The sequence below is a fragment of the Ochlerotatus camptorhynchus genome, unplaced genomic scaffold (assembly GCF_037179485.1).
Source record: "Ochlerotatus camptorhynchus isolate MF236.1 unplaced genomic scaffold, CSIRO-AGI_Acam_v1.1 ptg000017l, whole genome shotgun sequence".
NCBI classification, from domain to species: domain Eukaryota; kingdom Metazoa; phylum Arthropoda; class Insecta; order Diptera; family Culicidae; genus Ochlerotatus; species Ochlerotatus camptorhynchus.
In genome coordinates this window covers 473379-486012 of record NW_027040509.1, presented here as the reverse complement: position 1 = coordinate 486012, position 12634 = coordinate 473379, and the positions used below count along the sequence as shown (strand labels likewise).

The 12634-nt window shown below is 38.3% G+C and overlaps 1 protein-coding gene across 1 annotated transcript in view; it reads left to right on the top strand.

Moving 5' to 3' along the window:
- Positions 1 to 12634, top strand: part of Ance-3 — a 379862-nt gene that overhangs the window by 16830 nt on the left and 350398 nt on the right. Inside the window, exons 3-9 of the mRNA XM_065223479.1 lie at positions 60 to 581; positions 7712 to 7870; positions 7935 to 8042; positions 8107 to 8239; positions 8301 to 8885; positions 8967 to 9210; positions 9312 to 9410. Coding sequence (XP_065079551.1) covers positions 60 to 581; positions 7712 to 7870; positions 7935 to 8042; positions 8107 to 8239; positions 8301 to 8885; positions 8967 to 9210; positions 9312 to 9410 — 1850 coding nt within the window. The remainder of the gene's footprint in view (positions 1 to 59; positions 582 to 7711; positions 7871 to 7934; positions 8043 to 8106; positions 8240 to 8300; positions 8886 to 8966; positions 9211 to 9311; positions 9411 to 12634) is intronic.

The following is a 12634-nucleotide window of genomic DNA, read 5'->3' as shown; positions in this document are numbered from 1 at the left end:
TTTAGTTAACTCATAAATCACAAAATTAACTAAAACACATTCAATTCTAACCATTCCAGCCATTTTCCTACGACGACCGGAACCAGTACAACAACGAAGACTACCGGAACCGGAATCAAAATCCATACGACCGGGATCGGAACCGGAACCGGTTCGTTTCCGATGTCGACAATCCGGAGCTCTACCAAAACCGTCAACCGTACAACCCGAACCAGGATGATCGTTTGCGCAATAATCCGGACGATGGTCGGTACGATCCGAACCGCCGCCCGTTCGTCAGCGATGTAGACAATCCAAATCTCTACCAGAATCGCAACCGGAACCAGAATGACGATCGCCTTGATCCGAATCGTAGACCACAGTTCGGACCTCTGAACGAGAACGACGATCGACCGAGGGATTCCCTCTTCCAAGGACCGTTCCGCAGTGCCGAAGAAGAACGTCGCTTTCGGGCGGAAACGGAGAAACTTCGCTCCTTTCTGGCCGATATCGATCGGAAAAGTTCGCTCGAGTGTTCGCTCAACGTCGGTGCCCAGTGGAACTTCGAGACGAACGTGAACGAGGCAACGCAGGTGGAAGCGGTAAGACTGTTTGAGACTTAATTTGTGGTTTCTTATTCTGAATTTAAGTTCACCGGTCGCCGCGGTATGTGTATGGCATGATAACATAGATTGGACCCTTCGAGATAATGACGCGCGGTGGCACAATTGTGGGAATTTTTTGCGGTGGGTTCGTGTATGGTTGTTTGACATTGACCCGCACGTCGCCGGGAAAGACTTGTGGGTTCTGGGTGGTTAGAATCGTATTGGATCTTTGTACCGAAGGCACGCATAAAAACTGAAATCTTCTTGTTTCGGATCGACTGCGGGTGGTGGGTTGGAAAATTAGCGTTTAGCAGTAGCAGCAGAATGGCTCGGCTTTGGTAACAACAATGAGTGCTTGGTTCGTGGAAGGTGATGAATAAGCCGTAAAAGTCAACGCTAAAAGACGGGGGGACGGGCGATTTTCATGACTGTGGGAAAAAAGGCGTGCTTTCGGTTTTTGTGACATGAACTGTTTTTCTTGAGCTACCACCATGGCCGGCGGTGTAGATGACAGCAACGGTTGAAATCGTATTAACATTGAACTTTGTCCCAGACACGAAGAAGACATTACCCAATTTTTTCGCTTGACATTGGGGTATTGAGTTTGTTTTTCGATTGTTTGTCGGGCTGCTGAACGTTCATTGAATAAGCTTATCGCGTGCCAAACATCACAGGAAGCTATTATTTAATATGATGATGTTTTAAAGTTAAGTGGTATTTATGCTTTATTCATCATTCTTGAATCGTTTTAAATTGATTTGTCATTTCTTGTGGTAAAATATCTTTAACCAATATATTTTCCTCATTACTTCTAGCTTATTTGTATTTATTTTTGTATGTGTTTAGTTTTCTTTTGTTCACGCTTTTTTTATTGTTATTTTTTGAGAGGTAATCACGCTTACCACTACACCACCGGCGCCACTATTGATTTCTATTCATGGCTGTATTATTTTCAATTGTTTTCGATGTCCTCGCTTATAAAGCAAGAGCTTATAGAAAGGGTTTATCAAAATAGATAATGAAAATGAAAGACATTGTGGGTTTTTACTCGCCCTTTTTCTCTCTCTCTCTTCATTACTTCTCATACATGACATATGCTTGTTTACAGGCAGCACAGTAGAGATGGGCAGAAGAGCTCATCTTACAGAGCGGATCTGACCCGTTCAGGTGAACTCATTCTTTGGAACAGCTCATCAGCTCATTTTAAAACAATGAACGCACTGAAAAAGAATTCGTAATGGCATTTGTGGTTCTGATCATGAGTGCAATAAAATTGGAAATTATGACATCCCTAGGAAGATTTTTTCGACTTCTCTACGCAGCTTATTATTGCTTCGTAAAAAGTCCATCGGTTTCCGGCCCCGTTGAATAAGTTTTTCGAGGTGCTTTCCAAAAGTAAATCATTAGTAAATTTCCCGGAAAATGTATGTTCAGCATAACTTCTTTAATCCAATCTTATATAATCTAATACAAACGTAGCCAGTACGAGAAAGCATCCTGGAAAATGATTAGGTTTGATAAGAACTAATCATTTTTCTTGTCATCATTGATGTTTGCAGCATATCTGAGATATGCCACAACCATCAATACGGCCAGGCCTACTGCGTTGCATTTACCGCAAATATGATTCTGTGAAATGATTCGAGTTTAAATAAATATATTTAAACAGCGATGCATTTCAAGAATCTTCAGGGATGGAAGAATGCGTGGACATCCCTAACAAACGCTCCAAGTTAGCTTAAGAGTGAATGTAACAGTAATATGTGATATAATGAATGGTATATAATATATAGTATAATGGAAGGATCTCACCAAATGCCTCCAATGTTAACCGAATTCCCGATTTGCATTTGACGTTTGTCAGCTGCAAGTTTCTGGCATTTGAAACACTTGAATGAAGTCCTTCCTCGACAACATGATCGCGCTAAACGATGGGACGATGAGGGTTCGGTGGCTTCAGGAACGAGTTATGGGATATTGCAGAGACGTAGAGGTTTTAGGTCCTGCGCACCTTCGATGTACGCGCATTCGCTGATATCCAAATGGAATGGCCATTTGCGCCAAGAATTGAGCTGCTCGTGAAAAATAACACCCTGAAGTTCGGTTTTGGTGGCGATCCAGAACCGGGAAATCCTATCCAGGTATGGTAGTTGTTGACCGAATCAACACCCAAGTTTAAATACAACATCGAACAACGCCATTTGATTTAAACAGAATTACAGGTCATCACTGGAACTTCGAATCGCGAAGAATGTGCTCCAATCACAAGACACATAAATTCTAGACCAACAAATGAAATAGGCGGAACAACCAAACCTAAACAATGGCTTTAAACACAAAATTATCGAGAATTAAACAATCTCACACAAACTAACAATGCCATTCTATAAAGGAAGTTTGTTCTATCAGATGATGGTATTAGATTGCTTGGATGTGCATTGATTCTCGTGGAATTTGCGTTTAAAGCCATTGTCTACGTTTGATTGTTCCACATATTTCAATTGTTGGTCTAGAATTATGCATATAAAATTTTCCAAAATTTTCAAACATTACAGAAAAAACAAACGTCACGTCCGTACGAATGCACAGCCTACTTTTTCGCATAACTTTTGTAAAAAAAGGTTTTTCGGGGAATCAAGCTAGTTTTCCTGGAATCACGAAATGAGAATTTTGGTGAATTTCAAGGTAGCCGGAAAAATTTTCATGATGCCTAGCCATTCACAAAATGGCTAGAAATTCTATCACCTTATAATGCGACACAAAAAATCATATGTTCACTTTCTAATTTTGGTTCAAAACTCATCATGCGACACATCAAATCAAATGAGAACTTTAAACTAAGATCATTACTCAAGTAACAATTTTGGTTTTATAAGGGTTCTGTAAACCCTGATTTAGACTTGTAGAATGCTATAAAACCTGTATAAATCTTGCAATGTTACTTTGGTGGTGGTCATATTGAGTAGAACCACATTGGTCACACCCAAAATTGTTCCGGATTACTGGAAGCGGTCAGTTTCAGACGTGGGCCAAATCAAAGTATGCAACGCTTCAAAACATATGAGCAGTATCAAGATCATGGGTGGCAAAATTATGAATCCTGGTTTACAAGAGTCACCCATTAACATACTCCGGGTACTCCAACGAAAGTGATTAGAAACTGACGAAATATTCGTAAGAAATGTATTTTCTTTTGTGGTGTATCATGATAAATTTTAGCACAAGTCAAAAATTGGCCACCTCCTTCGAGATACCCGGATCCGGATGTGGTCAATGGGTTCTTGGATACTTAATATGACCAACAAAAATCATATAAATTCGAGATTTTTTTTCTAGCGTCCTGGAGAAACCTTACCTTAATTCGTGATTCTGATTAATTGACAAGGTCTTGTGGTATTCGGTCATTGCGAGAACTTTTATGTACGTACCATTTCAATTCAATTATGTTTCGCTGGATACATTATCAAAGAGCATTGGGGGTGACATGTCTGGCAGAAAGGCGAGTGAACGTTCAATGAAAATTATCTCTTAAACAACAATAATTTATGGTGGTCTTGTAAAAAAACCGTTTTGACGTGATGGTTGAGTAATGCTGAGCTATTAGGGTGTTCAACACGGATCAGGCTGGCGAGCTGTATGTTGTTTGGATCGGGGGTGACGCGCTTGGCATAGATGGTCTATAGCGGATCACGACGAGCAACTGAATCCGATCAGTAGCGGCGTGGCTTCTTTCTCCTTCTTCGGTGAAAGAACGCTCATGTAGGCTGCAGCTCGTTGCTTGCGGGTAGCCTTTCGTTGTGTACTGGAGAACAATGATCAACGCCACGCACTGAAACTGGGCACCACCATACACGGTGATTGAGTAACCACCGTTCGGCGAGACGGGATGGTATTCGATTTTGAAATCTATGTTAGGGAAAGCGCTTTTTGCAGGTAATCGACGATAATTTTTATTACGATTTCAACCGTTGGAAATTTGTGTAATTTACAATAGTAACCTATTAAAAATTGATAAAATGTTCATTTTAGTAAATTTGTAGAAACATTTACAATCGATTGGCTTGTTTAGAATTAAAATCCATCCGCTATTGACAGATTTATAAGTGGTCAAAACCTGACCACTTTTCGTAACGCGGTAGATTTTGGTTTTCTTAAATTGCACCCCCAATATGTTGCCAAAAGACGTAATCCTACGTCAAAAACTTGTTATCAAAAAGTTCAATAATGTGACCAATAGTCAAGGGGTGCGACACATCTAAATATCGATTTTAAATGGTTGGAAAAATCTCACACTAGCGAATCAATCTACGAAAAAAAAAAAATTTCATCTCTTGCAGGAAATCTTCAAAATCATAATCAATCGTGTTTCTATCTATTAAGCGCGAGTGCATCTCACAACAGCAAAGCAAAAAAAAATCCTGAATCTTAGATAGAGTCGCTCCCCTCGCCAAAAGTTTTTGTTCTATGATTTTCTTAAATTTTTAAACATTCCAAAAGTTTGCCTTTTTCCTAGGGGTGAGCCAGCTTTTGATAATGAGTAATATTGGAGTAAATTTTGAGTAACTCTGAGTAACTCGAGTTGCTCAATATTCAATGCACGGTGACATAGCAACCTGTTAGTTCTGAGTGCATTCCACGATTGTCAAGCAAAGATGTTTGATGAGGAAAATCTACGTTCTCATTTAACAACATTACATACAGGATTGCCATCCGTGTCGCAGCCTGCAAAATCTGTGTATGCTTATCATTGGTTGACGATGATAATAATTGGATTTTCAAGTGAATATGGAGTTAACATAATTTAACGTATTTTGTTTATGCACATTTTGGCTGATTGCATAACCAAGATTAAAAATGTGTCAGTGCCTCTTACAAGTTTCACTGCACGTGGCATTAAAAACTACTGCTTTGTGATTCCAGGACTGTATTGCTGAATGAAAACTGAAGTTTTTGATGGCAGTTTTCCTCTTCCTTTGTATCGCGTTTCACTGACAACTTTGGAGAGAAATAATCATCGAGGAGTTGCAGTTTTCACAGTCACATATAACATATAAAAATTTACTGCTCTATCAGAACAATTCAAACTAGAATTCGCAACTCATTTTAACTGATTTATATAAGATGCTTAAATTAAATCACACATTTGAAGTGGATTAAACTCTTAATCGTCATTGATTGGTCAAATCTTGAACAGGTTTAAAACTAGGAATAGGTCTAATCAGAACTTTTCCAATGTATGATCATTATAAGAGCCAATGCCAGAACTGCTAATAGCTAAATGCTTAATTAACCATCGACAGAACACACCCTTTGCAACCCGTAATAAAGCACGCCAAATAACGGGTTCGTTTCTCCGGATCATATCGGAAATATCTTTTCCTGATTTGTAAACTTTATTGCCAACAATAGTAGAGACCACGCATATAATAGTAATTCATACTGAAAAGAAGTACACACGGATTAATGAGTATTTGATGCAAGAATACAAAAATAAAATACTGTTAGGATCACTCTGACACTCTGACATGTATGTATGTTTATACTGATATAATTTTTAATTTCTTGACGAATGTGGAACTACTTTGATCACTTTTTAGTAAATATGACTAACTCAAATTTGCTCGCTGTGAAAATATTAACTCTGAGTACAGCCGTCTAGCCCCTAGCCTTTTTCTTAAGCTTTAAAAAAAATGTGAACGTTTTGAGATTTTTATCATTTGTTTTTAACTTGTACTTGGAATTACTAAAAACAACTTTGTCTAAGACGTCATTTCTGTCAGAGATGCCGCTTCCATGCTACAATTAAAAAAAAATTTCGATGTCGCCATTTTGAAAGTTTTACAAGATCCAAAATGGTGGAATTTGAACAAAAATGTGAATCATTGCGCATAACAAACATTTATGTAAAATTCCATGCAAACCAGAAAAGGTCGAGTTTTCCGATTCTTTATTTGGCGTGAAGCTGCTAGAATGTGTCCTTAGTTTGACGTCAAAATTGTGTACATATTTTTCACGCAATATTTACTTTATTGGAGCATAGGAAACGATTTTCTGGACAGTTGAAAAAATCTGCTTAAAAAAACTTATATAAAAAAAGTTTAAAATGTATTCTGAAAGTTGATGTTTTTCGTTTTTGGTTAATTTGACAGTGTCCAGTGTGTTCAATATCTGAATAGTTAGAATTTTTCATATGCTCTCAAATAAACATAAGTTTAAAGATCTTAAAAAAATCACGTTTTTTGTTATTAAAGAAGTTTTTTTTTTACGAAAAATTGCGATTTTTTTTTCAGTGTGTATTGCTTTTAAGAAAAGAAAATATAGTTTCCTACTACTTTGTCGCAAACATCATTTCGATTAGATGAGTGTGCTATGATTTATGATAAATATTGGATACGCCATTTTGAAAAAAAAAAATAGGTGGGTGTCAAAATGGCTGAATTTAATGATGATGATGATATGCAACTACCACTCACAGTAACAAGACAACTGTCGGTAGACTGTAAACTATCCTCACAGTTCGACTTGATCAAGTTTATTAACCTCTAATTGTACTCAACCTGCCATTGTATGAAGGGCCAAAAACGGTTTGGGTGAATCCGTGGGCAACCTCGCAACGCATCGTAATCCAATAACAGGATTATACAACCTGTCAAAAAACAGGCCATCCAACAGAAGGATGTCCCAATAAGTGGGAAGAAGAGCCCGCCCTCTATTCACGAAATGTTGGCGTGGGAGTTGGCATTTCCACTCTGTGGAGGTCAAAATGACTGAATTTCAGAACAAACCTCACATCTTGTTTCATATTCTATTGCTTAACATTTGATGAAAAACACCGAGGTTCATGCAGATTCGATAATATTTAAGTTTCAATACACCGTGGGGCTTAAGCCATTCGTATCCCTTTACATTTTCAAAGCTTTTTTGTGTGTGTCTGGATTCTCTAAATGTTTAAGTGTCGAATTTTTAATTTTTCAGCATTAAATGTGATCAACCAACAATTTACCAATCATGATCCTTTCCCAGTGAATATTATAATCTATAGATAAAAATCTGCCTTCGTTGTTTGAAAATACTTTTCCCAGGTTGTTAAAACATCGTATATTCAAAAAACTTCTCTTTTCTCCCAGATTGCAGCCCAACAGCGTTACAATGACTTTCAGCGGCTCCTGTGGGACCAGATGAGTCGAGTCGATCAGTCCAAGATCTTCGACGAAAAACTGTACCGCCAAGTCCGGTTGATGTCCACCATCGGTCCCAGCGCACTGCCACCGGATCAGATCGATCGGGTAAGTACACTTAACACACATTAATTAGCCTATGATGATAACATCTATTCCAATTGCAAAACAGTACAACCGGATTGTGAACGACATGCTGGCAATCTTCAACGGAGCTGATATTTGTGCCTTCGAACGACCATTCGAGTGCGGTTTGCGGCTGCAGCCACATCTGAAAGATGTAAGGATTTATAACGGTTCAATTAATTTTTGCGGTTTGCTTACATGTGATTGATTTTGTTTAGATAATGGCCAAAAGCAGGGATTGGAATGAGCTTCAGTACACGTGGTTGGAGTGGCGACGCAAATCCGGTAGAATAATGCGCGAGCTGTTCGAACAGTTGGTAGATCTAACCAATGATGCTGCACAGGTTAACAGTGAGTATCTATTTGAATATGTGAAGACTTTATGGAGTTATCATTCCATTATTTACCACAGATTTTACCAATGCCGCTGCCTACTGGCAATTCCCGTACGAATCACGAAATTTCCGTGAAGAGATGGAACAAGTCTGGAATGAGATACTTCCGCTCTACGAAATGATTCATGCCTATGTCCGTCGAAAGCTCCGCGAGTTCTACGGTCCGGATAAGATCAACCGGAATGCTCCCCTCCCAGATCACATCCTGGGCGATATGTACGGTCAAAGTTGGAACAACATCCTGGACATTGTCATCCCCTACCCGGGTCGTAGCTTTCTGGAAGTCACACCGGAAATGAACAAACAAGGCTACAATCCGTTGGTGATGTTCCAGATCGCGGAGGAATTCTTCGTTTCAATGAACATGAGTGCACTTCCGCCGGACTTTTGGCTGACGTCGATCTTCACGCAACCCCCCGATAGGCCCGTGCTGTGCCAACCTTCCGCATGGGACTTTTGCAACGGAAAGGACTACCGCATCAAAATGTGCACCTCGGTGAACCACAAGGACTTTATTACCGTACATCACGAACTCGCTCACGTGCATTACTTCCTGAACTATCGCAACAATCCTAAAGTGTTCCGCGATGGTGCCAATCCGGGTACGAATGGCAACCCTCCAAATTAAGCGAAATCAATTAAGGATTGGTAACACTTTCCATTTTTTTTTATTTTTTCAACAGGATTTCACGAAGCCATCGGCGATGCCGTAACGCTGTCGGTTGCCTCACCGAAGCACCTGCAAAATCTCGGCCTGGTGCAGAAAAACGTGGACGACACGGCGCATGACATAAATTTCCTGTTTTCTCTGGCATTGGAAAAAGTGGTTTTCCTACCGTTTGCCCTTGCCCTTGAGGCCTGGCGGTACGACATCTTCGACAAGCGGGTCCGGAAGGAGCAGTACAACTGCCACTGGTGGCTGCTGAGGTACGGTGAATGGGTTTTCTGTTTTTGCTCTTTTGAGCCACTCATAATGGGGAGGTGGTTTGTTTTGATTGAGGTAATTCATGTTTGATTTTTTTTTGTAGGGAGCAATACGGAGGTGTAAAGCCACCGGTATTGAGATCCGAACTTGACTTTGACCCCGGAGCAAAGTACCACGTGGCGGCTAACATTCCGTATGTCAAGTAAGTGCAATTTTTGGGTTTGATTGTTAATTGCCTTTTCTTATATAACCTAATATTAAAAAAATGCATGCCGATGAAATTTTTTAGTTTGATTTTAAAGTTGACTTTAATAAACTGCGCTTGATTAGTTAATCAGGCCCACATATTTTTTTATTGGGTGAAATAATTTTGAATGGTCTACCGGTTTAAAAACCTTAGTCAAATTCTTCATTGATGTAATGCACCCAGAAATTCACTGAAATTCTTTGAAAACATCCTAGTAAATAGCTTCAGCATTCTCTGAAAATTCCCTAGGAACGCTCCCAGAAGTTCTATGATATTATTCTTTGAAATTGCTCAAACGTCATTTAGCACATGGAATGGAGAAAAGCGAAATCGATGCGAAACGGACAGCAGAACCAAAACAAAACAGCGAATGAGCCTATCAGAAACTCACTTTTCTGATGGTCATAGAGTTACTAGAAGTTCATATTAAAAAAATGATATGCCCCAAGCATCGTTCAGATTAACGGGGGTTCACGGTACTCCTTTTACATTGTTTTTGAAATTCTGTGAAGACTTTTATTTTCCGCAAACACAACACTGATATGCACAAGAATTTAAAATTTTGTATGGAAAATGATGGGAAACGAAGCGAACCTTTTAATTTGCTTTCCAAATGTCCAAATAGTACTCACCAAATCTCGGACTTAGATTGAGAATACTATACAAAACAACTTGTCCAAGACTACAAATCTCTTTGATCTTTGTACAAAAAGTTACTAATCTTTCTATTTATACCAAGCGTTCCACACGTACCTACAAGCTCATATATACGTCTGTAGGTTGCGCGAAGCATTATGCCTAAATTAATATAATAATAACTCTTTTCTCAGTAGTCTAATCGATTTGCATATTTAGTATTCTCAATCTATTTCCGATATTTGGTGAAAATTTAGCAATATATGAATTTTTGGCAAACAAATCAATAGTTTCGAAGAATAGATTCAGCCTTTTGACAACTGTAAACAATAGGATGCTGGATGATACATCTTTGGCAAGGGTCAGTCTCTTTCAATTAGCAAACGTTTACTGTAAAGCAGCTTCTTGGATATGGTAATTATTAACAAAGGCGTAACAAGAATTAAAATAGAAAAGACACAATTTCAAATGAAGTGATCATATTTCAAAGGAAGAGAAATCTACTTCAAAAAATCATTCATAGTCTTGAAGTCTTGAACAAAAATCTTCTAGTCTTCTAAAATATCAAAGTGCAACAGTTCTAAAATGCTAAGAAGCCTTTGTTTATTTTAATTTAGCATTGTTATACAGTCCAGCATTTCAAATATTTCGCTTAATCAATTAGTCGGAAGTTATCCTAAGTCTCAGAATCTAGTGTTTTTCCAAGTCAGATTTATTTTGGAACCCTTTACATGATTTATTTAGGATTTGTTCAAGAATTTATAAAAAAACCATGGTAAAACGCACATAATTGTCTTCAAACACTCTGGAAATTTTCTGCAGAAGACTATTGAAATTCACTCTGAACGTCGAATTTCTAATAATTGCAGTGGAACCTACTACTAAAAACTATTCAGAAAACATTTGATTCTTTTGAAATTATCTTTATCATTTTCACAGAATTCTTTCGAAACTTCAATGGAATTATTTCTTAAATTAGTTTTGAATTCTACTCGAGAATTCCTTAAAATATACATCAGAATTTTCATTGAATTTGGAATTCCTCCTTAGAATTCCCTTGCAAATCTCTTCAGAGATGCTTTGAAATACATCTTAGAATCATCGCGGAACTATGCTCAGAACTTCCATAGAATTCTCTACATAATTCACATGAAATTGTAGTCAGAACTCCTTTTACAATTCTCCTTAGAATTCACCTGTAATTTTCGTCACAATTCCTATTCAATATTCCAAGAAATTCCCAATGTTTTATCCTTAAGTTCGCGAAGAATCATACTTAGATCTCCCTTTGAATTTGTACTCAGAATTCTCTTAGAATGTTCTCATAATTCCTTAGGAATTATTCACACTTTTGCTTAGTAATTATGGTCAAACAATCTTCAATCACCTTGGAATTCTCCTGAGAATTAAATTGAAGCTCTTCTCGTTTGAATTCTCCTCCGAACTATCTAGGAATTTTTCTCCAAACTCCTCTGGAAATCTCCTGAGCATTTAGCAGGAAGAGAAGGTTCTTAGAACCACCCCGGAAACATTACATGGATTTGGCTTGCAGTGCTTCTCAAAACTAAACTAGAATTCCAGTCTGATCTCTCTTAGAATACGCCTCAGATTTTCTTTGGTGTTATCCTTTTTTTTCCTTGATTTGTTTTCCGTCGATCTTGTTTTTCGAAGGAAGGCGTAATCAGAGATGTTATGCCTCAGAACATCCCGGCTGTGCCGACTGGGATTGAACCCAGGCCTGCTGGGGTGAAAGGTAAGCACGCTTACCACTACACCATCGGCGCCGGTAGTGTTAACCTTAGAATTCCCTTTATGTTCGCTTGAAAATTCTTCAGAATTTCTAAAATTAATGCCACGAAATGCTGGAATCTTTAACGTTTTCTCCAGTCCGCATTGTTCTCTCATTATGCGGAGCTATTTGCTTTTTGCTGAAGGAAGTGTTTCTGCTACCAACAGCTACAACAAATTTAAACAGTACTTTCCTGTGCTCAATATTACGTAAAATTTCTACCTTCTTTGACTCTTATTGCTCTTCGATCCTTGTTTGGACCCTACCCGAGGTAATCCTGCTTGGTCGTCGACTCGAAAAATTCCTCTTCGATCCTTCGGATTCTGTCTGATAGTAATCTGCTTGGAAATCGATTTGGAAAAACGTTTTCCTGCCTCCATGGCGCCTAAACGCAAAAGAAAAGGGCAATCTCTGGGAAATTCGAAGAACTTCTGTATAATTCCTAGAACTTATGAAAAATTCGTAGAGCTTCTGAAGAGCTGGGAGAAATAAAAAATTGTAGATTTTAGAAAAAAAAAAATTGAACTGCTGGAAAGTTTTTAGAAATTCTTGGAAGCTTTTATTAGAGCTTCTGAATAATTAGTAGAACGTTTATGAATTTTGGGAATTACGTGGGAAATGACGGAAGTTCGCAGAGCTTCTGGGAAAATCGTTTAACGTCTGGGAAGTTCGTAAAACTTCTGAAAATATCATAAAACTTTTGAAAAAATAGAACTGTTGGGAAAAGTGAGAAAAATCTTGAAAGTTTGTAGAA